This window comes from Phyllosticta citriasiana (assembly GCF_038021145.1).
Source record: "Phyllosticta citriasiana strain CBS 120426 chromosome Unknown IWZ02scaffold_4, whole genome shotgun sequence".
NCBI lineage: Eukaryota > Fungi > Ascomycota > Dothideomycetes > Botryosphaeriales > Phyllostictaceae > Phyllosticta > Phyllosticta citriasiana.
This window is the reverse complement of record NW_027117281.1, coordinates 286,674-312,642: the sequence shown is the minus strand read 5'-3', so window position 1 is coordinate 312,642 and position 25,969 is coordinate 286,674. Positions and strand designations below refer to the sequence as shown.

Below are 25,969 nucleotides of genomic sequence, written 5' to 3'. Positions count from 1 at the left end.
TACTAACAACAAGCTTCCAGACCAAACCTGCAAGCGTGACGCAAAGACTGAGTAAGACACTTCTTTCACAAATGAAAACCCTGAAGTCAAGGATCATCAAGCGCCTGATCAGCCCTGAGGGAGCTTAACTTCTTAGCTAGCATTCTAAAAGTATAGAAGCTCGCTTGTGCAATCCTGGCTAGATCCGCGTCAAACATGGGCATAATATTGATCCATTCTCGACATCAAGCTCAACCTCAAGCCTCCACGTATACGTGCTTGACTTGAATTTTGGCTATTTCGCCAGATGCAGATCACGGAGCAGCCGATCCGTGATTGTGCGGACGACATACCTCAACTTCTTCGGAAAAATTCTCCCCATCAGTGACTAAACAGGCGATTGTGAGCTACAGGTAGCCGGCTCTTACAAACTCCTCGGCCTGGGTGCTATTGCGAAGGCTGCATACAATGGTCAAGGTCATGTGGAACCACTCCCGCAAAGCCGCTTTTTTGGGGCTATTTTCGGACGGCTTGTCGTTGTTGTCTGCCAACGTCGACACCGGCCTTTAGGCGTTTGCGGCTTCGTACAGATTGGCTTGACGAACCAATGATGGGTCCTGGGCAGCGCAGGTGAATGACTCAAAGGGTAGCATTGCACATGTAGGTACTTGGAAAGTCTTGGTCAACTTTCAGGCTAGACGCTAACCATGCGCCGTATTCGCCTAGTAGTACGAAGACTCACCATCTCAACAGGGAACCTTCTCTTCTGTGACTTCGTAAAAGTTCAGCCGCAAGACAAACACGCAATTTCCAGGGCTGAATTAAACTCGACATCGTCAGCATATTGCTGTAGCTAGCCGACTGGCTTGCGCAATCACCTCGGCTTGGCTATGATTAGTTGCAATACGACGGAGGCATCCGTCAAAAACAATCGTCAACAGCCAGCTCAGTGAGAGACTACTCGATATTTTTGTTGAGCAAGATGCGTATTTTCATCCAGCACCCGACGAAGGTGCTCTGACCCTGCTCTTGATGGAGTAAACATGGAATTTTGCGACACAACAGAAGTTTCCAAACACGTATGGAACCTTTCTTCTTTCACTTTGCGCAGACAAATCAAAGCAGCTAGCCGTGACGGGACTGAATGAGGCTCTCATCGACTTCTCAAGCATCAGTCTGCTACAACAGAATGACCAACATGGGCTCCGACTTTCGCACTCCTCAGCCTACGGTCTGAACACGCCCGACGACGCATCCTAGCCGTACCTACACCCGGCTACTTGAGCGAAAAAGACGGAGCTTTGCGAACATGCAACTTTGCAGCTTTCATCTCGTATATAGATGGCCAAAGCGGCAGGCCATGATAGGGTGTGAACGAGGCTCGACTTCGCTAGCACACGAGCTATACGACGAGTGTAGGTCCCGGCTGGTAGTACGCAAGTGTTCAGCCAGCCAGACACGAAACAGAGCGCGCAGCAAGCGCGGAACCTTTTCTCATCTCGCACTACACGACCAAAGAAGCAGCAGCAGCAGCAGCAGCAGCAGCCAGCCAGCCAGCCAGCCAGCCAGCCTACCAATCAGTCAGTCAGTCAGTCAGTCAGTCAGTCAGCCAGGTTGCAAAACGGAAAAAGCAACCAGGAACAAAAACCCATTGCGCCAGCCACTCCACCTCGTTCCGGTATTAGCACGCGGTACACCCATCAAGGCAAATAAACACACAGGCGATACGTCAGAATTGGAGGGACCTGGCAGTCAGTCGTCCATCGTCCATCGTCCATCGACCGTCGTCCGTCTATCGTGCAGAAAAGCAGAGCAAAAAAAAAAAAAAAAAAAAAAAAAAAAAAAAAAGCTTCCGCCTCGCCGCCCATCAACGCTCAACGCTCGTAAAGAAGCTTCCCTACCCTACCCTTTCACTCTCTTCTCTTTCCTTCCGGCAACGAAGGGAGGTCAATCAACGCACGTGCGCAAGAAGACTGGACACGGGACGGGCGGAGCGGAGCGGACCCCGAAGCTTCGACGGAGAACACGGATGGACGGGGCGCCTGATGTGGATGGATGGAGCGCGTCCTTGGGTTTGCATTGGTTAGGTGATTTATTCACTTATTTAGACTCGAATGGGATGTGTGTATGGATGTATGAGGAAACTTTGTCCGTTGTCCTTGCTTCTCTTTTTGGTTGGTTGGTTGGTGGAGTTGGGGTGTTGTGACAAGAAGGAAGAAGCTAGACGATGCAGTACACACCTACGCAACCTACACATCCTCGACCCTGACCCTTCCCCCCTCCATCTCCTTCTCCTTCTCCCCCTCTCCCCTCCCCTCCTGCTCCTGCTCCCTCCTCGGTTTCCTCGCCGCAAGCCTTTCCATGTCATGCTGCATCTCAGCAATCAACCTACTCCTTTGCCGAATGCGCCCACCATAGCGATAAAACACAAACGGAATAGGAATGAGCAGGACCTCGAGGAGGCCGAGCAGCGTGCCGGCCCAGTGCGGGCCGAGCGTGTTGTACAGCGATGGACCGGCGAGCGGCAACACGCCGCCCATGACGGAGCGTAGGACCGAGTTGCCTGCAAGGGCCGACGCGGCGAAGACGCCGTACGTGCTGGCGAGGAAGTTCGATGCGTAGATGAAGACGGTGCAGTTGCCGGCCTAGAGCGATGTGCGTTAGCAATCCAATCTATGTGGTCAAGGTAAAGAAAATGTCTTGGCTGCTGTGGAGGAGAGGCAGCGAGATCTGGTCGGGGTGGTAGGTACGCACGCCAAAAGGAATCCCAGCCAGAATGGGCCACCACCAGCCCACGGGCGGCGTCGACGTCCACGCAAACCACAGCTCGCCGGCCGGACTCAGCAGCGCGGCGACGCAAATGACCGACACCATGGCCTCGGGCGGCGGCCGGCCCGTCGCCGGGTCGGCCGCGTGCCGCGAGATGATGCGCCGGATGAGCGGCTCGGCGCAGATGACGAGCATGTTGCCCAGCCCGATGCCCAGGTACGACAGGCCCGTGACGCCCGGGCTGAAGCCGCGGATGTTGGTGAAGACGATGGGGTACGCGACGAAGCAGAGGTAGAGGATGGCGTAGACGACAGCGACGTAGAGGTTCCAGAAGATGCTTTGGACAGGGTTAGCAAGGGGAAGGGAGGGAGAAGAGAGCGGGCGAGCAGAAGGCTACTCACCAGATTGGCTCGAATACGGCCATGGTGAACGGTCGCGACAGGTTGACCTTGAGCATGGGCCAAAACGGGCTCTTGTCGTCGTACCGGCTCCACCATTTGGGGTTGCCAGTCTCGCGACGCCGCGCTGCTGCGCGTTGGCGCAGGATGGCTGGCGCATACGTCTCGCGCACGAAGCACATGAGAACGAAGGACACGCCGCCGCAGCACATGACGACCCAATTAGTCCACCGCCAGCCCAGGTACTGGTACACGAAGCCGCCGACCAAGGGTCCTGTTTTGATGGTGAGTCTGATTAGTGTTGAAGAAGGGGCTGCGGAGTGTCGAGTGAGTGCGCACCGATGACGGGCTTGTCAAGTCAGTATGCCGTGGAAAGCATTGGATTTTGATGGCAACTCACCCCGTTCATAGGACCAATGCTCCAGATGGAAAAGGCAAACGCTCTGTACTCGTCGTTGACAATGTCGGCAACGGTGCCCGGCGCGTTCGCAATCATGGAACTGCCAGCCAGCGCGCCGAAGAAGCGCGCAATCAGAATGGCTTCGAGATTCTTGGCCAGGGCGCAGGGCAGCACGAGAATCGTAAAGAGTGCCATGCTGACAATGTAGATGGGTCGCCGGCCAAACATCTCAGACATGGGTGCCAGGAAGAGCGAACCGCATGCGAGCGCGCAGAGGTACGTCGTCATGCCGAGCACTACGACGGTCTTGCTTGATATGTTGAAGTCGGCCATCATGCCTGGGATGCCCGAGGAGTAGGATGTCGAATACATGACGCTGTCAAGGTCAGCGACTGGACAACAAGGAAGCTCACAACTCGAATGTCCCAGAGATGGATGCATCATCAAAGAGAAAAGATGTTGACTGAACTTTGGCAAAAGGTTTGACGACAAGTTGCAAACAAAACACACACTTACACTGTAGTCGTCGAAAAAGCACAGGCAAAAGTAATAAACGCCCTGTAGAGCAGCGACCACTCCATCGGATTATCCGTCTCGCCATCGTCCTCCCAATCGACCTCAAACGCCGGATCTGACGTGGCATTCGTCGCGACGGACCTGCCCGTCGCCTTTCGACCCAGCGCACACTCACCGTCCCTCGTCCCACTTGCTCGCGAGAGGCAATGCTGCAGGCCAAACTCTTGCTGAGTCACGCGCTCGACCTCGTCTCGTCGACGACTGCTGGCGCGAGACGCGACGTCGTGGAGCGAGTCCCCTGACGAATCCGAGTCGCTGCTCGACGCCGTCGAGGCCGGGTAGCTGTGTATCTCGGACGCGTCTTTGGCGGGCGAGTCGTCCATCAGGGACTCATGAAACGAGTGATTGGCGGCGGTGGCGGCTGCGGAATCCATGGCGGGCAATTAATTGAAAAAATGCAAAAGAGACAGAGAGCGCGCCCCTCAGTCTGGGCACGATTGAGTCGTCAAAAGGCGTGGCTCTAGTTCTAGAACCTGTGTGTATTTGGTCTTGCAGATAGGATGAATGCTCCGAAACCAGCAGCCATTAACGTGGTGACTGTGAATACGCAGGTAGGTCTTTATGACTGGACAACGGTCCCAACGAGTTGTGCGCGCGTCTCCTGCAGTAGCAATGCGGGGGACGGTCGAGCCTTTAGCGAGAGGGCGCGAGAGTTGTTAAAAAAGATGTGGATCCTTTTCTTCTGGGGGTGCACGGCATGGAAGCTCGGAAGAAGGGTTGAAGAAGGAATGGAAAAGAGATGAGGGACAGAAAAGTTCCGAAGCAGCACTGAGGGAAAAGCAGCACTGAGGGAAAGAGCAATCACACAGTGTATGTATGCATGCTCTGTATCCACAAGTCAAGGAGCAGCAACAGCAGCAGCAGGAGCAAAAAGAGGAAAGAAGAGGAAAAGAGGTAGTGATAGAAGAGGTACGCTATGATTAACATAGACTATGGGATCGGTCATTTAGTCACCCACGTTTTCCTCAAGGATGATGGGGCGCCATCTGGAGAGGCAGAGTGGGGGGCTGCTTCTCGGATCGAGGCACATAGCCGTGCAAAGGGCGCGCGCGCATTCAGTCGGGGAGCGAGCGACCATCCAGACAAGACGAGCGGCCCAATTCCGCGCCCTCACTGTCTGCACATGACGCAGTGATATGCTACCGTGGACGCGTCTGGCGGCGAGATTCGTCTTCGCCTTCCTGGCTGCAAGAATCGAGGCTGCAGGCGTTGAAGAAGGGATTGTGCCCGTCGTTGGTTCGCCAGAGCGGGTGTGTAGTTGTTTGTACAAAGGCTCGATTGGCTGGGCATGGGCATGGGCGGTGTTGTTGTCACCAAAGCAAGACCGGACTGGCCATGCCGGCGTCGGCAACGGATTCGGCTGCGGCCTTCACCAAAACGGCAGCGAGAGGGAAAAAAAGACCCTGACCGATATGCGGGTTTGGACGCGGAGAGCGATCCGCGTGTGGGGAGTGGCATGGCACATGTGCCGGGTAGCCGGTGGGGTGCAGCGCGGCTTACCGCTGAAAAGCATCAACCACGTCGAGCCGTCGTCACGCCTTCAACCTTTGGCCGTGATCTCTCTGTCCGACACTGCCATTGCTCAAAACTTTTCGTCAGCCGACGGCTCACCCACACAGACGGGATGGTCCAAATGCTATCTCGATTCTTTGTCTGCTTGCGTTCTTCTCCCTGCTCTCAACATGTCAACGACGAATGCTGCGCAACTTGACCAAACGCTCTTACAAGATACACGACGAAAAACTAGACCAAAACAATGTTTCCTCAGTGCTTGAACTGGTCTTCGGTCACGCCCTTGCCCATGGCCGCCGTCGAGCTCACGCCACCCGACACCATCTTGAGCATGTTGTCGACATAGTTTGCGCCGCTCCACTTTTGGTGCGTGACGACGTCCACCTTGTTGTCCATTTCGGGCTCCTGGATCATCTCGCCGTACGCCGCCATGCCGCGCTTGGCGTAGGCCTTGCTGAACGTGTCGCTGATGAGCGCCGTCTGGTGCAGCCCCGCCAGCGTGATGAATTGCCAGCAGTACCCCAGCTCCGCCAGCCGCTTGATGTACGTCTCTTGCTCGTTGCGCGGCATGGCCTTTTTCCAGTTGAATGACGGTGACAGGTTGTACGCCAGCCTGTGGGTTGGTTGTTAGCTTTGCCATCGTGACGCGGGTGGTGAGGATCTCACTTTTGCTCCGGCCACACGGCATGCACGCCATCCGCAAACTCCTTGGCCTGCTTGAAGTCGGGCAGCTTACTCTCCATCCAGATGAGGTCGGCATAAGGCGCGTACGCCACCGCGCGGTTGATGGCGCACTGGCAGCCACCCTGGTAGCGGTAGTACCCCTCACGAGTCCTCGCAGACTCCCAGTCAAAGTAAATGTCGACGCCGGTGATGCCCTTGGCAATAGCGCGCGCCTCGGCGTTGCTTTTGCCCCTGCTCTGGTCCAGGAACTGCTGGATCAGCTGCGCCTTGTTAACGTGCACGCCGGCGTTGATGGTGTCGGCCACAGCCTCGTGGAACAGCTTGAGACCCGCCTGGGCGACCCATTCGTCCTCGATGCGCTGCAGCTCGTCGCCACTCTTGCCTGCTTGCTCGGCGGCGACCATGAGGTCGTTCAGGGGCTGGAGAGCTGGGTTCGTGGCGCCCTGGATGAATGCGTGGTCGCGAGGATCAATCGTCGAGGTGATGAGCGTGGCAGCTTCGGAATCGGTGCGGGCAATGGCGAGCAAGTCGGTCCCCATGATGTCGGCCTGCGCGCGAATGGCGACGAGACGGTTTATGTGCTCGCTGATGGGCACAAGCACCTTGCCAGCCATGTGCCCACACTTCTTGGTGCCAGGGGCTTGGTCCTCAATGTGGATTCCTGCAGCCCCCTTTTCGATGAACAGCTTGGTAAGCTTCATGATGGCGGTCAAGCCTCCGTGTCCAGTATCCGCATCCGCAATGATTGGCCGCAGGTAGTCAATGTTTGGGCATTTGCTGCGCTGCTCTTTGGGAAAGCTGAGGCGCTCTTCTCTCTGCTTCCGGTCGTGGAAAAGCTGCGCGAAGAAGAGGTGCTGCACCTTGTTCGGGACGGTCGTCTAGTCTCGGTAAGTCATCCGTCCAGTCACATCCAGTGACAACACTGACCATGGGGTAGTCTGCAAGATCTGGGCCGGGCTCGTCTGTTGACGAGGCCGTCGACGAGCATTGCCAGCCCGACACGTAAACAGTGTCAATGTACTTGGCCATCTGGGTGACCATGACCGGGTCCAAGCAGCCATACGTGAAGCTCGCGTCTTTGTTCTGCTCGCCATATCAACAACCCGTCGTCACACTTTGAGCATGTGAAAGTACCTTGAAGCGTCCCTCGAGCGTACGCCAGACCTTCTTGGACTGCTCGTTGCTCGGATATTGAATCTTCAGGTTGCCCCGCTTGGTGACAATCTGCTCAGCAGTAAACGGCCGCTTGGTGTACCTCCATCGCGAGTCGCTCCACCACTGCTTGACGGCCTGGACCTCCTGCTGAAAGACGCGGTCCTCGTCGTCGAGGGAGGGCATTTGAGGGAGCATCGAACCAGACGCCATGATGGTATCGGGATCCTGAAAAGCTGCTAGATCAAACGTCGAAGATTGGTGAAGGGGAAGTTTAGGTGCGTCGCCGCTGCAACGAAAAATCCAGCAAAACAAGAACGAGGGAGCCAAGGTAGTAAGTATTAAACCAAGCTACGTCCAGCTCGCTTGGCCGCGTGAGCCATACAACGACATGTTCGGGACAGGTCGGGTAAAGGGGAGCCTGGCCCAGCCAGAGTCATCAAGCTTTCGCCAGCCAGCCCATCATGGATGGCTCTAACCCACCATTGGGCCGAGGTGCTGTAGTCAGAAGCATCAAAAGGATAGTCGCCGCGCTCAGGCGGGAATATGGCCCTTTGGTCCGAGGCCTGGAGGACGCGGGGCTCTGTCGTGGTTGGCTGGCCTTCCCGTCTGGTGGCGCGGATGGCCTGCCGCACGTGCCGTATGCATGACGTTACTGGGGCAGCTCTGGCTATGCGTTTGTTCTGACATGTGAAGTGCTCCGACGACACAGGACATCAAATTGACGCAGGACTGAGCGTTTTTGCGAAGCGTAACGAATGCCATTCGTTGCCAGGCGTCTTGGACAGCGCTCATCACCCCCACATTCTTGACAACGGCTGGATGAATGGAGCACCTCGGTTATCCATGTCCTGACGCTAAGCCTATTCCGGCACAACTCTGGAGCATGGTAACGGCAAGGACGCAGGACTGCAAGGTTGCTGGACTAGCCGCGCTAGGAAATTGTAGCAGTCTTGCTCCTGCATTTGCATCTCAAGCGTCTTTCAAATTATCGTATCGACTAGTACCGACAGCTCAACTCCTTTGCTATGCTCCAGAAATGCAAGACGTTGACCATGAAAACAGACCAGGCGACATACAAAAGACCAGAAGGATGGAAAACGTTTCCAAGTGATCGGACAGTGTCAAATGAAAGATAGGCAAGCCCAAGCCTCAATGTAGTATCGACAAAATCCAACACCTCTGTGAAGCCAGCGAAATATCTTTGAGCTAGAAACAACTTGATCAGACAGCGTCTGTAGATGTGGCTGTCAGAACAGTACTCGTAAACGTACTCGTCCAGGGGAGAGAACTTCTGAACTCGAATATCTTCGTGCGTGTGGCTTTCGATGGACTCGTCCTTGTTCGGATAGCTAGGTGCTGCCGGAGGACAGCGGAGTCTCTTGACCACCGTCCAACCGCGTCGACCATTTCGAACTTTGCCTTTTGAATCAGAGGGGGTTTCCAGATTTCCCAATGGCAGGTCTGGCAGTAATTCTGGCCGCGAGATCCACACGGTCCGATTCCTCTCCTCTGTAAAGATGCATTCGCGGTCAAAGGCTTCCGAAGAGTGAGAGTAGTGCACAAAGCGGCTGTAGAAGGCTGGCGTGAGGACTCGGATTTCAATGTCCTCACACGCAGAGGCAGGGAGCTTTGAAGAGGCAAAAACCTCTGGCGTTCCCATTCCAGGAGGAGGCGAGTATGAGACCCGCAGTGGTGATTGCTTGGCGAGGTCGCGAAGGTATCTGCGGAAAAAGTGTTCGAGTGCAATCTCCTCTGCAATTGGTTTTCTTCCAACGCTAGTTGGGAGAACTTCAGGGCGGAAAAAGACATCTAGCTTCTTCCAAAAGTAGAGCTTGAATGCCTCCCTCAATATTCGTGGAAACGTCACAAAACCGACCCACCACCATTTGGAGATGAAGCAAAGGCTGTCAAATGTCGTGGCAGTCCGGGGGTCCATTGGACTCTTTTCCGAAAAGATTCGGGCTACCAGTTTTGCGTGTCCTTCGGAAGAACGCAGCACGATGTTGTTGTCGATGCTTGCCATCCCTGGGTCTCCGTAAAACGGATCTCGTGCCGTCAGAGCATAGGATCCCTTGCGTGAATTGAAAGGCGAAACATGAAAGTCTTTGGTCCAGGTTTCGACAAACTTGACAGCATTTGAATTTTGCTTTCCTGAAATGCCGCCATCTGCTTTTAGGAGGTACATGCGTCTCTCATCAAATGTGTTGTTGACTTCCAAGACCATGAATTGCAATTGATTTTGCTCAGAGTAAATGTACCAGAATGATACAGGGTTGAAATGATACCCAAGAAATTTTGGTGCAGTGACAAGGTATGCATGATGCCAGGATTCATCGTCGACTCCCTATGCCCAGTCAGTAAAAGCTCAGCGGAGTTGGACTGTCAATTCAGACCTGGGAACGAAGATATTGGGCGAGTTTGTCTTTCAAAGTCATGTTCTGGGCCCATCTCTCGAGATAGTCAGAGCCTTGAACGTGGAACCATCCTCTTCGATTTTGGCCTGCCGGGAGAAGATCCGTGTCGACCGATACCAGAGCGCCATATCGGCAGGGACGTCCAGCAAGACCAATGGGGATCCCCACCAAGAGATAGGAATACGCAAAAGAGTGCTTCTGCGGAAACATTCGAGAGTGTGTAGTACGACTGGGAATGAGTAGCGGGGAGCAATGATGGAAAGTTTCTTCAAGACCTTTGTCCGGATGACTTGCTACCACAGGACGAAGAAGATAGCCCGCAGCAGCAACGCCGACAATGAGGAGTACGGTCAGAATCGAGAGGTTTGGGAAAAGATCCCGTACGACCATGAATCCCAAAAAGGTCGCAAACGTGCGCAGATCACGGGTAGCGGCCGGGTCGTCCAGAAAGAATCGCAAAGACCACAACAAGACCCAGCTGGCGAGACATGTCGAATGGATGAGTCCATGTTTGAAGCCGATGAATGCAGATGATACCAATGGTGCTAGGAGAATTGAGTCTACTGCACCAGAACCCATCGACGAGGCGACCATTTTGCCAGCATCCAGGCTGAATGTTGTTTTGAGAGACGGCTGTGGTGTGAGGCATTGCAGTGCAGCTAGTGCTAACCATATGCACTAACCATGTCCGGTTACATCATCAGTGCGCTCCAATGGCAGTGATCTCCCGTCCGCACTAGTCTCACTAAAGTTAGCGCATCGGCCTCTACAAACGCCGACACGAAGCTCCACCCAAAACTTTCCGTCGGCTCGTCGGTGAAAGTGTTGCGCTCGCAGGAAAAAATCCAACAGCATCCCGAAAGTTTCCAGCCACCATGGCCCCGAACGCAGTCGACTCCAAGAAGCGCAAGCGCAAGAGCGCCAGCAAAGCCGCCGAGGTTTCTGCATCAAAATCCTCCGTCTCGACCGAAAACTCTGCCCCGGCCAAGAGACATTCCGAGGGCGAAAAGACCAAGGCGAGGAAAAAGTCCAAGAAGGAGCACTCTGATAGCGAGGAAGAACAAGAAGAGACGGAGGAGGGCATAAACAAACAGCTGAAGAAGGTCGCCGCAGAAGCTGGCGCCAAGGTGGTCGAGGACGTCGGCGAGGATTCGAGCGACATTGACGAAGAAATGGAGGACCTGGTGGGCGAGAACAACGACAGTGCCCCTCAAAAAGGATCAGACTTACCATTTGCGAGCCGCATGAGCCTCCCCAACGTGGACACGGAACCGCAATCGTTTTCCGAACTTCAACTCAACCCCAAGACGCAAAAGGCGATTGAGCAAATGGGTTTCACCAGCATGACCGAAATCCAGAGACGAGCCATTCCGCCTCTGCTCGCAGGCAAGGACGTTTTGGGCGCGGCAAAGACTGGGTCTGGTAAAACACTGGCTTTCTTAATTCCGGTGGTGGAAATGCTCTCAGCTCTGAGATTCAAGCCGCGCAACGGTGTTGGTGCCGTGGTTCTCTCGCCAACTAGAGAGCTTGCGCTGCAAATCTTTGGAGTCGCCAGGGAACTCTTGGAACACCACAGTCAGACCTTTGGCATCGTGATTGGAGGAGCGAACCGCAGGGCCGAAGCTGAAAAGCTTCAAAAGGGTTGCAACCTGCTTATTGCGACTCCCGGACGTCTTCTTGACCATCTGCAAAATACGCCAGGCTTTGTTTTCAAGAACCTGAAGACAGTAAGTCCTGCCACGTCGCACTCACGAGTCCGTTCTAACTTGGCCTAGTTGATCATTGACGAGGCCGATCGGTTGCTTGAAATCGGTTTCGAAGACGAAGTTCGCCAGATTGTCAAGATTCTCCCTGACGACAGACAAACGATGCTCTTCTCGGCCACACAAACACGCAAGGTCGAGGATTTGGCCAGGATCTCGCTCAAGCCGGGACCCCTCATGGTTGACGTTGCCTATCACGAGGAACACAGCACGGCAGAGGGGCTTGAGCAAGGATACGTCATTTGCGAACCAGACCTGCGCTTCCGTCTGCTCTTCACATTTCTGAAGAAGCACATCAAGAAAAAGGTGGTCGTCTTCATGTCGAGCTGCAAGAGCGTGCAATACTTTTCGGAGCTGCTCAACTTCATTGATCTGCCAGTTCTAGCGCTCCACGGCAACATGAAACAACAAAAGCGGACCAACGTGCGTGTTTCTGGTATATTTGAGAGCAACAGGCGGCTAATGACGCAACTGCAGGTGTTTTTTGAATTTTGCAACGCCAAGCAAGGCATATTGGTGGCCACGGACGTTGCGGCTCGTGGTCTCGACGTGCCCAACGTTGACTGGGTGTAAGTGGAGGACTCTGGAGCGTGCGGGTCAAAGCTGACTCGACGCGCAGGATGCAATTTGACCCGCCAGATTCGCCCAAGGAGTATATTCGTGCGTCAGACCTGGGGCGTTTCATGAGAGAAAAGTCAAAATGGCTAACCAGATTGCAGATCGCGCTGGTCGCACCGCTCGCGCTGGCAGCAGCGGAAAAAGCTTGATTATCCTCAACCCTTCCGAAGTTGGGTTCCTTGCCCATCTCAAGGAAGCTCGCGTGCCCTTGGTCGAGTATGTTTACAAGGTCCTGCTTAGTGACCAGAGGCTGACGTCACCCAGGTTCGAGCTGCCGGCGCGCAAGCTGCTGAACATCCAGAGCCAGCTCGAGAAGCTGATTTCGTCCAACTACTACTTGAACAAGGTTTGTTTGGCGACGCGTGTCAATTGTGAACGGGGCGTGGCTGACAGCATGACAGTCTGCGAAGGAAGGCTACAAGGCGTATCTCCAAGCGTACGCAAGCCACAGCCTGCGGAGCGTGTTCGACGTGCACAAGCTCGACCTGGCCAGAATCGCCAAGTCGTACGGATTCTCAGTGCCTCCGCGGATCGACATTCAATTGGGAGCGAGCATGACGCGCGACAAGAAGCATCAGGGGAGGAGGGCGTATGGCAGCCAGCCGTCGCAGGCACGAAAGTTCAGGAACTAGAGGTCGTGGGATGTGGTGAGAGTTTGACACGGAGGCGGTTTCGAAAACGGAAGTGGATTGGCTGGCTGGCTGGCTGGCTGGGCTAGTGCGGGCGCCATGACGCACTCCCGCCCGGTACTGCAGTCTGGGTGTAGGCATTGGGACTCGGCGTTTTGTAAAAGACTGATTGCAGCCAAGTAGGTTGCTGTTGCTTGGCGGGCGTTGAGGGGGACTAGCTACAAAAATTCTTATTCAGTCTAATGATCAAAAGCACTACGCGAGCAGCGCTTGGCAGCGGGAGGCTGGCTTGTTTGTGTGAGGTGGCAAAGGTCATGTCGCGCAGAGAGCCAACGAATGACGGCGACGGGAGCGACACACGTCAGACAATTTGGGTAGAGGGTGGTAATCAAGGTGACGCGGAAGCCAACGAAAGGGGCAGACGGGCGGTAAAATACAGAGTGCCGGCAGGGCGGTAAGTAACGAGAAAGCGAGGAGATTCATCACCGGACGCGGTCATGGTTCGGGAGAGGACGAGAGGGGGATCCCCTGTCTGCGATCGGCACGGGATGATCTGGTGGAAGAGAGTGAGGAGGAGTGAGGTCGCTGTTACAAGGCTCATTCAGGCCTCTCGCGGCGCACAGATCCTTATAGCTATTTCACAGTAGTCTGGCCTGTGTGAGATGGGCTGGAGGTCGTGATTGTGGCTATGCCTTGGATGCCGCCGCCGATGGCAATTTCGAGGCGCGACAGAGGCAGCAGGGAACATGGGCTGTCTGCGACGGGCAGAAAGACGCCTCTTTTTTTTTTTTTTTTTTTTTTCTTCTTCCTTTTTTTTTTTCGCTCTCTCTTATTTTTCGCCCTCTCAGCGCAGTCTTTAATATTACGACAACACGGACACGATGCACGCCCCCTGACCTCTTGCTTGCTTGGCCCTTGGCTTCTTCGCTCGTCGTCGCTCTCCCATTTCTCCACGCCGCCTGGTGCCGTGTACCAGTGTCCTGCTCAGCCCCGTTGCCGTTTTCCAAAAACCCGCTCGTTCTCCTATCTCGACTCGTCCACCTTTGTCGTCGCTCGTTCAATAATACCCTTTCTCCCTACCCGACCCTACCTACCTGACCACCGACCTGGCCCCGCTCCCAATCCCGCCCGTTGGAAAGGCCGCCTGCTGCCATTCGGTCGTTTACTCGCGCTAGCGCCCCTCGCCCTCCCGCTGCTGCCAAATTCGGCCCTCCGCCGTCTTTACTTGACGACCTGAGGTGACGGTCTTGTCGTCGCAGCAACTCTCCACACCCACCACTCGCTCGCTGCGCGCATTCCCCAGCACCGCTTTGTCACCACCTCCACACCCACCCAACCACCGCACCACGCTCGTTCAGCCTCCGCAATCTACAATCCAACCTCGCCGCGCTCTGGCACCCGCTGCTGCTGCTGGTTTGGTTTCTCCGTCGCGCAGCCTCCCCTCGGCTACTGACCAGGAGGCGGCCCACCCGCCTTGTCACCACCGACTTCTCCTACTACGCCTTTAATCGACCCCTCAGCATCCCACACGATGCGATCCGCCTCATTATCCTCGCGGGCACTCGCCCTTTTCCTATGCTTCTTTTCGCTCGTCGCGCCCTTTGCCGCCGCCGAGCGCATGATCGAATCCAACTCGCTCAACCCGTGCATGGCCAACTCGAGCTTCTCCGCCACCCTCTTCAACGTCGTCTTCACTCCAAACAACAAGACCCTGACCTTTAACATTGTCGGGGTCTCGGACATTTCTGGAAATGTCACGGCTGAGCTCGAGGTGTTTGCGTACGGCTACAGGGTCCTGAGGCAGAAACTGGATCCGTGCACCAATGCCGACCTCAAGGGTCTCTGCCCCATGAACACTGGCCAAATCAACATTGAATCCAACGTCGTCCTGGATGAGTCTACCATCAAGTCTGTGCCGAGTAAGTTGTCGCCCTGATGTTCCAACGGCGCTGTTCTAATGTCTGTCGTAGACATTGCCTACACCGTCCCCGACCTCGATGGCATGGTTCAGATCTACATCAACGACACCGACACTGGCAAGGCTGTCGCGTGCGTCGAGGCGGATCTGTCCAACGGTAAGACCGTCTACCAAAAGGGTGTCGGTTGGGCGACTGCTGTCATTGCTGGCTCCGGTCTCGCGGCCTCTGCCATTACTTCTGGTCTCGGCCACTCGAACACCGCTGCTCACGTCGCCGCCAACGCGCTTTCTCTCTTTGGTTACTTCCAGGCCCAGGCTTACATTGGCATGACTGCCGTCGAACTGCCGCCCATAGTCGCCTCTTGGACCCAGAACTTCCAATGGAGCATGGGTATAATCAGAGTCAAGTTCCTGCAGGAGATGGCCACTTGGTACCAGCGCGCGACGGGAGGTACTCCCTCCACGGTCCTGTCGAGTCTCGCGACCACCTCCGTCGAGGTTGAGAAGCGTGCACTGCACAAAATGGCCAAGCTCACGAAGCGCGCCATGCTCCTTGCCAAGAGAACCAACAGCGACGTGAACCAAGCTGAGACGACCAAGGTGGTTACCGTCAAGGGCATCGAGAGAGTGGGTTTCCGCATGAACATTGAGCTCACCAACATCTTCATGACTGGATACTCCATCTTCATTATTTTCATTCTCTTTGTCGTCTTGGGAGTGTGCATCTTCAAAGGAACCCTCGAAGGCCTCGCCAAAGCTGGAAGGATGAGGAGCAACAAGTTTCAAGAATTCCGCAACGGCTGGTTGACCGTCTTGAAGGGAATTCTCTTCCGCATTGTGGGTTTCCCATTGAGACATTATCTCGCCAAAAACTAACGCGTCTAGATTTTGATTGGTTTCCCGCAAATGGTTGTTCTTTGCTTCTGGGAGCTCACCAAGAAGGACTCCGCTGGTGAAATCGTCCTCGCCATCTTCACCATCGTCACCATGGTCTGCATTCTGGGCTGGGCTTCTTCCAAGGTCATTCGCATTGCGCAGCGATCCATTCAGATGCACAAGAACCCTGCCTACATTTTGTACTCGGACCCCGTTTCGCTCAACAAGTGGGGTTTCCTCTACGTTCAATTCAAGGCCACGGCCTACTATTTCATCGTTCCGATCCTCTCCTTCACCCTCGTCAAGGGCATGTTTATTGCTCTGGGCCAAGGAAGCGGCACTACTCAGGCTATTGCGCTGGTTCTCCTCGAAGCCGGTCTTCTCATTACCATTAGCATCCTGAGGCCGTACATGGACAAGAAGACGAACGCTTTCAACATTGCCATTTCGGCCGTCAACTTTGTCAGCTCCATTTTCCTGCTCATCTTCACGGGCATCTTTAACCAACCCGTGAGTACACTCCCATTGACTTCATAGCCGTCTCTAACGCGTTTCAGGGCATCGTCACTGGTGTCATGGGCGTCATCTTCTTCGTCTACAACGCCGTCTTTGCGCTCGTCCTCCTCATCATGGTCCTGGCCTCGTCATACTTTGCTCTCAGCTCCAAGAACCCCGACACGCGCTACCAGCCAATGCGCGACGACCGTGGATCCTTCATCAAGTCGAACCCGCAGCTCACGACGGAGCTGGATGCCCTGGGAGCGACGGCTCGCGGCGAGGGCAAGCCTGCGCCGTATAAGCGCACGGGCATTGACGATGACGAGGACTCGTTCTCGTCAGGATCGCTCGGCCGTGACGGACAGCCCAAGGGAGCCGAGGCGGGCTACTATGGGCAAGCACCTCGCAGCCCGGTCGACCCGTCCGTGCCCATGTTCCCGGCCAACGGGGCAGACAATCGGTCAGCGCCGCCGTCGTACTCGTCGCCGCGGGGCAGCCCGGCGCCGAATGGGGGTTACGGGCGGACAAACACCATGGGAAGCGACGTGACGGGGAGGAGGGCCAACAATGCCAGCCCGTGGCAGAGGGGGGCTGGGTACGACCACTAGATTGGGTACGGTACTGTGGAATCAGCAGGGGAAAGGATTGTTGGGTTTTTTTCGTCGGCGGTTAGTGGTTGCTGCTTTCTTCTTGATGTGTCACTTGCAGCAAGCCAGCCAGCCACAGCACGCAAACCACAAACACATGCACACAGACTCAAAATTCGATCAAGGGCTCTAATTTTAATAGCTGACGTTTTTGCTGTTGCTGCTGCTGCTGCTGAATTGAGCATCGAACACACATGGACACCCAAACACTTTTGGAATCATCTGGCTTGCATGATATAAGAGGGCCTCGAGCGTGGAGGGTTCGTTACTTTTTCCTCATTCCTTTCTTTTCTTTTCTCCCTCCTCTAAACTCTTCTTTCTCGTCTTCTTCTTCTTCATCATCTTTCCTTTTTTTTCCATCCTTGCTGTACAGAGGCAAATTAGCCACTCATGACGCTTTTTTTTCTTCTCTCCTTTGAGATTTTGAGTAGTTTTTTTTTTTTTTTTTTTTTTTGCCGTCATGTTTTTGCTTCAAAATGGCTGTTATTTTTTTTTCCCTTGTTGTTGTTGGTGGTGAGCAGTGGGATGGGACTGTTGATGGGTCGAAGCAGGGGCGCAGCTGGAGTACTGTAGCGAGGCAGGCAGGCAGGCAGGCAGGCAGGCAGGCAGGCGGGTAGGTAGGGTTGGGACAGATAGTGTGGAGTAGGATGAATTGTTAGTTTTTGGTGACAGTGACGGTGAGAGAGAGGGAGAGAGAGAGAGAGGGTGTTCGTTTGTACAATGGATGTGCGTGTGTGCAATGCGATGCGACGCAACGCGATCTTGATCTTGATCTTGATGACGGGATGCGCTTTGCCTGGATGGGCAGGTGACGATGGACGGCCGGACGTCTGGATTGCAGTGGGGCGCCGGCCGTTGATGACGACGGGCGTTAATGGGGTGGGATTACCCTGGGTCGAGCGTAGAGGAGACGAGGGCAGACGGGCGTGGGGGTGGGGGGCAATACACGGTGCATCGATTTGCGTTGCGAGAGGGTACATGGAGCGACTGTGTTCCTGCATAACGCGTAGCTGGCACCGACATAAGCGACGGACGGAGGTTTGCCTTGTTTGACAGGCAGACAGGCAGACAAGCAGACAGGCAGACAAGGCATCACCGGCAACAAAAGTCGAAGTCGAAATCTTGTCTGTCGCGGATTGCCGCATCGAGCAACGACCCGTGCCTGGTCGGATGGTCGCCCGTCGAAACTACACATCTCGCACACCAACCAACTGAGACTAGCCGTGTCTGAGGGCGTGCTGCAAACAGCGCGTGGGGGGGGTTGTCCATCGATGCGACAACAACGCGACATTGATTGATTGATTGATTGATTGATTGATTGATTGATTGATTGATTGATTGATTGATTGCAAGCAAGGAGGGAGAAGAGGTTAGCACCGCACCGCACCGCACCCACTCACCCACTGACAGACACACGTGCATGATGGAGGGAAAAAAGACTGGCTAGACCATCACACACTACATTACCTTGCCTATCGACCACCCAGACCAGACCACACAATGGACAACCGGGCGCCCTTTATCTACGCGCCCTCGGCCGCTCCTCTCCTCCGCTCCAGCTCTTGGGATCATCTTCGTCGAAGACGTCAACGACCCCATCCATCCATCCGTCCATCCACCTGTTCAAACATCTTTTGACTTCCCTCATCAGCTGACCCTGTGCGAAACAACTGGAACGTGTCCGATCCTCGACTCCTTCCACTGAAAGACTCCCGTGTGCTCACTCACGCACTCACTCCCTCGTCTAGTCTCGTCGTGTGTGCTGTTTTAGCTCATCAGCTGCCCGCCGCGCTAGACACTTAACTTTTTTTCTTGTCGCTTGCTTGCTTGCTCCCTCGAGTCCCAGATCAGCACCTTTTGATCCCGCTTTTTGACTTTCAAGTCTAATTTTGTCGTCTCTCATTTCCTTGATTCCCGAATTTTGCCCTTGTACCATCAAAGATCGTCCTATCAATTTTTTCTTTTATTTGTGTGCATATATGCTTTCATCCTCTCCCACCCAACACCACCCTTGACCTTCTTGCGGCTTTGTCCTCAAGAAACGGAGCCCTACCCGCTCCTACAACCATTTTGCGTCTCACCTCCAACGGCGGCCATCGGCTCTCCAAAGCGCCATCTTACACCTCACTCTTCTTGGGCGGTCATCATACCGCCGCCGCCGCCGCCGCCGCCGCCCGGCCCTACGGACTCCCAGGATCTGCGCATCACGATTCGAGCAAAAGCTTAATCCGGCAGCCGGCCTGGCGCAAAGACGTCGTATGCTCTCCGCCGCTCGCCGCTACATGCCCGCATTGTAGTCATGGCTCCTCTGACGTCCTGTTCCTGCTACGTCCTCGACCACCACCGCTGAACAAAGTCTCGCCATTGGACCCCGTGGCTCCCACGCGCCCTGTCACTGGCCCACGGTCACTTTTTCGAACTTTTCAGCAAGATCTTTGGAAGTAAATACCCGTGGAGGTACTTCGTCGGTCTGGCCTGCAGCACGCTGTCGCCCGTTAAGGCAGGCTCGCCTCCTCCACCATGGTTCCTTCCTTTTCCGGCCATGGCTCCAACACCATGACCCCGCCGGCCACTCCACCGACTTGCCCGCGACCAAATCAGAGCCGTGTCCCTCGGACGAGTTTGCACAGTCCATTGACGTCTCCATTGCAGCCAGCAACATCTTCTCAGTCATTGCTACCACCGCTGTCGAGCACGAATTGCGCGGCGGCGGCAGCATCTCAGGAAAATAACAGTAGAAATACAACCACCATGGCGATTCGCGTCAGCGCCGACGGCGTCTGGGAAAATTCAACCGCCTACACCCTCAGCAACGATGCACCCCTCGGCGTCGGAGCGTGGAGCTCTGTACACCTCGCCATCCCGGCGGAAGACTGCAGGTCAATACCAGCACCGGCAGCAGCCGATACGCCCCCTGCGACACCAGTAGGGCGATCTACTCAGGGATTCTCCAAGCTGACCGTGTCTCCTCCCAGTACCAGGCACTCGCCAGCAGCATCAGGAACGCGGCCCTCGGGCTTCGCATCACTCAACTCGATCAAGGCTAGCAGCGCGGTATGGGCCATCAAGGTGCCGATTAACAAGACGGCCCTGACGGTCATTCGCAGCGAAGCCCGCATCCTGTCGCGCATCTTTAGCCACCAGCCGCAGCTAGCAGCTCACTACGTGGTGCCCTTCCACGGTCTGGACCCGCAGACGGGCAACCTCGTCATGGACGCGCTGCCCCTGACGCTCGACGAATTTATCAACGAGGACTTTTCGAAGCTGCCGGAGCCCCGTCGCACCGCTCTCCTGGCAAACATCTTTCCGTCGCTGGCGCAGCATCTTCTGTCTGGTCTTGATTGGCTGCACACCGCCGCCGGCGTCGTCCACGCCGATGTCAAGCCTTCCAACGTCCTCCTGCGTCCCACGCGCTCCGGAGTCGCCGCTGCCATGCTGCACCAGCGCTTGCAGTCGGCGACGTCGCTGGCCGTGGGCGCGACGCTGGTGCGTCCGTCTCTGCTCGCGGCTCTCGAAGACGCCGGGGAAAAATGCAGTCCGACGGCGGCGCAGGATGATGCTGTTGCTAGCGCGGAGGAACAGTATCACCTCGCCTTCACACCGCTGTACACCGACTTCTCGGCTGCCCTCTCGCTGCGCCCCGACGCCCCCGTCACGGCGCCTCCTGGCAGTACCGCGGGCCACACGATGACGACGCCGCCGACTTCGCCCACGCACGCGGTGCAGCCGGCTGTCGTCGACCAGCAACAACAACAACAACAACAAACAGCACAACAAGACGCATCATCAAAATCCATCCCCAACATCACCGCCGCGCTGCCCACACCCTCACCCTACGCAGCCGGGACGTGGGACTTCCTCGCGCCCGAACTCTGCCGCGCCACGGCCCCGCCGCCCATCCCGACGCCCGCCTCCGACGTCTACGCCCTCGGCATCACGTTTCTCTTCTTGATCACGGGTGCGTCGCCGTATGATGCTGTCGCGCAGGGAAACACGATTAGGCGGCGCGAAATGATTCGTGCGGGTGATCCGGTCGGCTTTGCGGGGATGGATGGAAAGGGGGGCGCGCGGCTGAGGGGGGTTGGGAGGGAGATGGGTGTAAGGGGGGATGGCGATGAGAAGGGGTTCGTGGCTTGGTTGAGGGCGGGTTTGGCGAAGAGTGTGGAGAGGAGGGTTGGCGCGAGGGAGTGGGGTTCGTGGTTGAGGGAGGAGTTTGGGGGTGGTTGGGGTGGTGGTGTGCAGGAGGGATGAAGTCGGAAAAAAGAAAGGGGGGAAAAGCAAAGGGGGGTTTAGGATCTTGGGATCACAGAAGACGCGTCCTTTGGAGTAAGTGAATGAGTCGTTTTGGGTGTTTTGGATTGGATGTCAGAGTTGGAATGGCAGTAACGGCGTTTGTTTGTTTGTTTGTTTGTTCCTTCATTTGTTCGTTCGTTTGCATTGGCATACATACATACACACAAACAAACACTTGAGAGGTTTGACTTGACTGTAGAGTAGAATAACACAGCACAGCACAGCAAAACACAACATAACACAATATACACGTTGTGCGCGTGGAACAAGTTTAGAAGGGGAAAATGAGATGATTGAAGGTGTTGATGGTATTGGCTTTGTGTTTTTTTTTTTAAAAAAAAAAATTTAAAAAAAAAAGAGACGCTTGTCCCTCTGAATATCACTCCTCCATCTGCTTTTTACATCCTCACTTCACCGTCCCTACTCCCCTCTCCCCCCCCCGCAAACGCTCTCTCCCTGTGGAGAAGAAGGCAAGTCGCATGGAAGGAGGTGATCGGTGCATGTCCAGAGCGCGGCGACGGCAGGGGGGTTTGAACTCGTTGGCGTGATTGACATGTCTACCATCATCGGGTTGCCGGTTTTCTGTTGCCATCGTTGGCGTCTACCTCTCGTATCAAAATCAGGGTGTCCACGTCTAAACAGACCTTTGACATCTTCAGCACGGCGAGCAAGTCAAACACGCAAGCAGCGGCGGAGGAGTAACGAGAGACGAGAATGATTCGAAGAAGATTTTTGATACTTTCAGACAGACTCCCCACCATCTAATCAATCAACATTTCGGAAACATTTACCACCATCCAACGCCCACTATCTCGAGTAAATGGCAGCCGGCGTGGCCGACGCACCACCGCATGCCACATTTCCCTTCTTCCGCCTCTTCCGCCGCCGCTTCTGCTATGATACAAGACTCGCAGGCAAATCAACGGCAGAGCTTCTTTTGCTGCCGCAGCCGCCTGGCACCAGAGTCGTCGATGGAGGAGGAGAGAGGAGTTTGTAAGTCCAAATGTCCCCGAAAGATTTGACGAGAAAAAAGAAACAGTTTTGAAGTGGAGTGGTGTGTGGGTGTGTCGAGTATCCCCGACAAAATACAAAAACAACAACGCCATATCGTGCTGTCTAGAACGAGTAGGAAAAAGATAAAAGGTGACGCGCTTGCGATAACCCGAGGCGCCGTCTCCCGAGTGGCCGAAGAACAGACTGGACTGCCGTTTGCTGTTGCTGCCGTGTCGTGCCGATTCCCTTGTGTCTGGAGGCTCTTCTTGGTGTATCCCTCAGTACGGTGCCGATGAGTTTGAAGACGAAGTCGTCCGTCCGATCGGCGTTTTCTTTTTTTCCATTGGCATGCGCGCACACCAGAAAAGAAAAGTTTCCACAACCCACTCCATCATGATGATCCCAGGAAAAGTTTGTCTGAACTCCGGCTATTTGCCAGCCCATTACCCCGAATGTAAGAGGAAGAAGAATGGGCCGGCTCCCCTAGCTCCCCGTTAACCCAAGCCGAAGCAGAGCATCCTAAGCGGCCTGCGTCTGGGGCGGCGGCGGCGGCGCCTCGAGTCGCGTGTTCTCGGCCATCATGCGCTGGAAGCCGATGCCGACGCCCTCGATGACGGCCAGCAGGATGGCGCAGCCAATGGCGCCGTTGCGGACTGCCTTGGGCCCGCCGCGCACGGCGAGGGCACCGCCGGTGAAGAATCCTGCAATGATGGCGTTCCACGGGTCTTCCTTCTGGCGCACGCCCTTGACGGCGCAGTCAAAGGTGCTGAAGAGCCCGCCCCACACTCCAAAGTTGCCGCCCAGTACCGGTGCGCGTGCCTTGATGGCCGTGATTGCTGTGCCGCGTCAGACGTTTCCTTTCGTCGGTTGTGCTTCACGTACCGCCTATTCTGCGTTCACCGTACGGCGAGTTGCGGAAGCCTTTGATGCCGTGCCATACTGTTCGATTGTGAGTAGTGATTGTTTGCGGAGCGGATGCGGACCGTACCTGCGCCACCAATAGCCTGGAATTGTTAGCAGAGTCTTTGATAGCAGAGGACACGACATACTCCCATGCAAAACGCACCACCAAAGTCGGACAGAGCCACCCACGGGCAAGGATCTCTCGAGTGGTCCATGGTAATGGTTGACGAGACGGAAGAGTTTGCGCGGTGCGAGGTGCAGCTGCAGCAGCGAGATGGAGGATTGACGACGGAACGGTGTCGCGAGGAGAGGGTCGGGCGCGAGACGTTGGCTCGTGGGCGTTGGCGTTGGGCTGCGAGAAGGCTGGACGGTGATGATGCGCCGCTCGCCGCCGGGGAAAAATGTAAGTCGTCCAACCTGCCCTACGTCACGTGACTCAACACCCGCTTTGATGCCCGCGATGACATCAACAAAAGCTTCAGGGACCGGCGGCACCTTTAAGCATTGCCAAGAGGGGTTCTAGAAGAGTTTCTCATTACGCACTTCGCTGCTTTCTACATGCGCGACTCAAACGCCTCACAAGGGCCATGTTTCGACCGAGAACGAAACATACAATCACCGGAAGCCGGAATGACGTCCTCCCAGACTCGAATGGTATCTTACAAGCAAAAACTAACATCATGGCGTGCGCCTGTCATCTAGAATGGAGAAAGGAAAGATCATGACAACGTAATCAAGAGCTCTTGAAGAGCATCCGCAAGCCCGAGGGCTCTTTCTTGGGTTGAGGTCGTTTGTCCCGGTCAGACCTGGCAGACTTTTCCGACTTGTGAGTCTTTCGCGACTTTGAACTGCGGGTTGTCTTTTTGCTTCGACGAGACTTGAGGTCCTCTTCCTTGATGAGGCCTTCTTCGATGAAGCGGTCTGCGGCGCCAGGGGTGACCAGCTCATGTTCGACATTGGTGCCGATGCTGTTGGCAGCAACGTCTGCAATGCCGCGACGCCATCTTTCAATACGACTGAGCTCGGGGGGTGCAAGCTCATCCAAGACGTTTCGATCGTTGCCCTCTTCGATCGATTGGACTGGGCCGCCATATGCCAGGGGCTTTTCCTCAGTCTTGGTGGTAATCTTTTTGATAATCTTGTAGCCCCCGAGGGCAACAATGGTGACGCCAACGCCAACTCCAGCTGCAATCATGAATTGCGGACTTGCCAGCAGGGCTACCACGGCTGGAAAGCTGCCCTTGAGGACAGTCAATGCACCGGGTCCGAGTTTGGTGACAATGGTGCTAATCTCGGCCAGGGTGAGGGCGACGGCAGCCAATGCGTCTGGATTCTTTTCGAGACTGCCAATCATGGACTGGACAGAATGATGGACGCAGTTGGCTTCGTCAAGGATTCGGGTAAGGCCATTGACCTTGTCGCGGAGCTCAAGCTCCTCCTCGGCACGGTGGTCGGGGAGAGGTGGAGGAATCTCTCCATATGCCAGGTCCATGTCGACCGAGTCCCTGGAGTCGCGTTTGCTCGACTTGAAGCGTCTGAGGAAGAGGCCGTCCGTGTATCGCCGCGCAAGAGTATCGTGATTGTCGTCACGGGGAGTTTCTTCATCGGCAAACGTCTCGGTGTAACCGCGCTCTAGCGGGGGTTTGTCGTTGTTGGACCTCCACTTTTTGGTCTTTTTGGATCGCTTGGACGACTCGGACTGGCCATCTTCGAGTCGCATATTCTCCAGTCTGCGCTCGATGCGCCTCTGTTCGACTTCGGCATCGCGAACAGCCTTGATCTCGGCCTTGCGCTCGCGATAGGCCGACTTGGCCTCTTTGAAGACGTTGACGAGGTTTTGGCTCTGGATGAGTCAGGTGACGATGTCGAAAGAGAATGGGGGACTTACAGTCTTGACGACCTTGCCAGACTTGTTGACAATGGTAATGGTTTGCCCGAGCGCCACCATCCTGGAGTTCTGCAGTATGGACGCAGGCCAAGGTTGTGGAACGAAGAAAGAGGGACAAAGTTGTAGCAAGGGTCCAAGCAAAAGGCGGGCTGCAGCAACAAGGTTGGACTTGGAGTGAAGGACGACGCAAGGGCTAAGTATTTTCTTAGGGGGTCCAACACCGAGACCGAGAAATCAGATCAGCTCCGAGGCAGCGGGAGGAAGACGGCAGCCATTTAGATGAGCCTCTGGCCGGGGCGAAGTGCGTGGAATGATATCTGGACTGTGGGAAACCGGGGAAGCTGGAATTTGGCAACGAATCAACGTCAGGTCGAGGGCGTGGCTCACGGTGGTTTGTTGGCGGGGAGGACGCTCCTGATGTGCTGCAGGCATGAATGGCGCTTCTGATCCCAGACTTCGGCGCGGCCCTCGCGCTAGGTTGGCGGTCGTCTGCCGGCTGCACTGTGACTGACGCACCCGCCTGCAAGAGATGGACGACGGACGGATGTAAACCTGCGAGACGGTGCCAGAGTCAGGAGAGCAGAATCAAGTCCTGAAGTTGTTGGGGTTGACCGTTTCATCCTCAGCGCCGCCGGGTTCCTCGTTTGCTCCTTTGCCGCCACTACCGCCACAGCCACATCCACATCCACATCCACATCCAACCTTACATGAACCCTCCACATGGATCCATCACCGCTGCGCCACTGACCGACTGCAGTCTGTCTATCCGTACTACATGCAGCTGACGCTCGACGTTGCATGCATTCATTTGTCCATCCCGAGCCTCATTCATGCCCAACCAGATCAACCGCTTCTCTGTCCGCTACTGCTTGTTTTCGCGCTACATGTTTGGCAGCCGTAGACTGTCCTTTTGCCCGATGGCACATGGCCATGCACCGTCTCGAGCCACTCAGCGCCGCAAACTGTTCGTAGATACCAAACCCGGCTTGCCTCGACTCCCTCCTTCCATGGCCAGCCAGTCCTTTGGAAACTGGAACCATCTCGTTCCTGCGTGTT

General features: G+C 55.5%; 8 protein-coding genes across 8 annotated transcripts; 3 read left to right on the top strand and 5 right to left on the bottom strand.

Moving 5' to 3' along the window:
- Positions 1–2,206: 2,206 nt before the first annotated feature.
- On the bottom strand, positions 2,207–4,864 carry IWZ02DRAFT_199051 (major facilitator superfamily domain-containing protein). The gene is made up of 6 exons (XM_066762536.1): positions 4,063–4,864; positions 3,547–3,922; positions 3,486–3,495; positions 3,150–3,420; positions 2,734–3,085; positions 2,207–2,624 (listed from the first exon to the last, which is right to left on the bottom strand). The coding sequence occupies exons 1-6, from the start codon at positions 4,494–4,496 to the stop codon at positions 2,229–2,231; spliced, it is 1,839 nt and encodes a 612-aa protein (XP_066624312.1). The 5' UTR covers positions 4,497–4,864; the 3' UTR covers positions 2,207–2,228.
- A 1,022-nt stretch (positions 4,865–5,886) lies between these two features.
- Positions 5,887–7,656, bottom strand: IWZ02DRAFT_468405 (isocitrate lyase; the record flags this gene model as incomplete). Its single annotated transcript, XM_066768629.1, has 4 exons — positions 5,887–6,247; positions 6,301–7,196; positions 7,246–7,401; positions 7,453–7,656. 4 exons carry the CDS (start codon positions 7,654–7,656, stop codon positions 5,887–5,889), a joined length of 1,617 nt encoding a protein of 538 aa, XP_066624311.1.
- Positions 7,657–8,470: 814 nt separating this feature from the next.
- IWZ02DRAFT_374842 (uncharacterized protein) lies at positions 8,471–10,277 on the bottom strand (the record flags this gene model as incomplete). Its single annotated transcript, XM_066764786.1, has 2 exons — positions 8,471–9,817; positions 9,867–10,277. The coding sequence occupies 2 exons, from the start codon at positions 10,275–10,277 to the stop codon at positions 8,471–8,473; spliced, it is 1,758 nt and encodes a 585-aa protein (XP_066624310.1).
- Positions 10,278–10,565: 288 nt separating this feature from the next.
- On the top strand, positions 10,566–13,020 carry IWZ02DRAFT_199064 (ATP-dependent RNA helicase HAS1). The gene is made up of 7 exons (XM_066762537.1): positions 10,566–11,614; positions 11,663–12,073; positions 12,128–12,219; positions 12,270–12,310; positions 12,370–12,484; positions 12,533–12,614; positions 12,670–13,020. Exons 1-7 carry the CDS (start codon positions 10,763–10,765, stop codon positions 12,898–12,900), a joined length of 1,824 nt encoding a protein of 607 aa, XP_066624309.1. The 5' UTR covers positions 10,566–10,762; the 3' UTR covers positions 12,901–13,020.
- Positions 13,021–14,545: 1,525 nt separating this feature from the next.
- IWZ02DRAFT_373623 (uncharacterized protein) lies at positions 14,546–16,797 on the top strand (the record flags this gene model as incomplete). Its single annotated transcript, XM_066764714.1, has 4 exons — positions 14,546–14,816; positions 14,868–15,652; positions 15,701–16,201; positions 16,249–16,797. The coding sequence occupies 4 exons, from the start codon at positions 14,546–14,548 to the stop codon at positions 16,795–16,797; spliced, it is 2,106 nt and encodes a 701-aa protein (XP_066624308.1).
- Positions 16,798–19,064: 2,267 nt separating this feature from the next.
- On the top strand, positions 19,065–21,087 carry IWZ02DRAFT_515509 (kinase-like domain-containing protein; the record flags this gene model as incomplete). The annotated part of the gene is made up of 1 exon (XM_066770652.1): positions 19,065–21,087. Exon 1 carries the CDS (start codon positions 19,357–19,359, stop codon positions 21,085–21,087), a length of 1,731 nt encoding a protein of 576 aa, XP_066624307.1. The 5' UTR covers positions 19,065–19,356.
- A 1,554-nt stretch (positions 21,088–22,641) lies between these two features.
- Positions 22,642–23,240, bottom strand: IWZ02DRAFT_431320 (putative mitochondrial inner membrane translocase subunit; the record flags this gene model as incomplete). The annotated part of the gene is made up of 4 exons (XM_066766154.1): positions 22,642–22,958; positions 23,005–23,061; positions 23,111–23,126; positions 23,172–23,240. 4 exons carry the CDS (start codon positions 23,238–23,240, stop codon positions 22,642–22,644), a joined length of 459 nt encoding a protein of 152 aa, XP_066624306.1.
- Positions 23,241–23,758: 518 nt separating this feature from the next.
- IWZ02DRAFT_373994 (uncharacterized protein) lies at positions 23,759–24,973 on the bottom strand (the record flags this gene model as incomplete). Its single annotated transcript, XM_066764738.1, has 2 exons — positions 23,759–24,868; positions 24,914–24,973. 2 exons carry the CDS (start codon positions 24,971–24,973, stop codon positions 23,759–23,761), a joined length of 1,170 nt encoding a protein of 389 aa, XP_066624305.1.
- Positions 24,974–25,969: the final 996 nt, after the last annotated feature.

Bases quoted from the DNA above. Each gene is read 5' to 3' on its own strand.
- IWZ02DRAFT_199051 (XM_066762536.1), bottom strand. From the start codon at position 4,496: ATGGATTCCGCAGCCGCCACCGCCGCCAATCACTCGTTTCATGAGTCC. The intron at 3,923-4,062 runs GTAAGTGTGTGT...TGACCTTGACAG, and splicing joins GCTTTTTCGACGACTACAGT to CGTCATGTATTCGACATCCT. The intron at 3,086-3,149 runs GTGAGTAGCCTT...CCCTGTCCAAAG, and splicing joins GCCGTATTCGAGCCAATCTG to CATCTTCTGGAACCTCTACG.
- IWZ02DRAFT_199064 (XM_066762537.1), top strand. From the start codon at position 10,763: ATGGCCCCGAACGCAGTCGACTCCAAGAAGCGCAAGCGCAAGAGCGCC. The intron at 12,074-12,127 runs GTGCGTGTTTCT...ACGCAACTGCAG, and splicing joins AACAACAAAAGCGGACCAAC to GTGTTTTTTGAATTTTGCAA. The intron at 12,615-12,669 runs GTTTGTTTGGCG...ACAGCATGACAG, and splicing joins CCAACTACTACTTGAACAAG to TCTGCGAAGGAAGGCTACAA.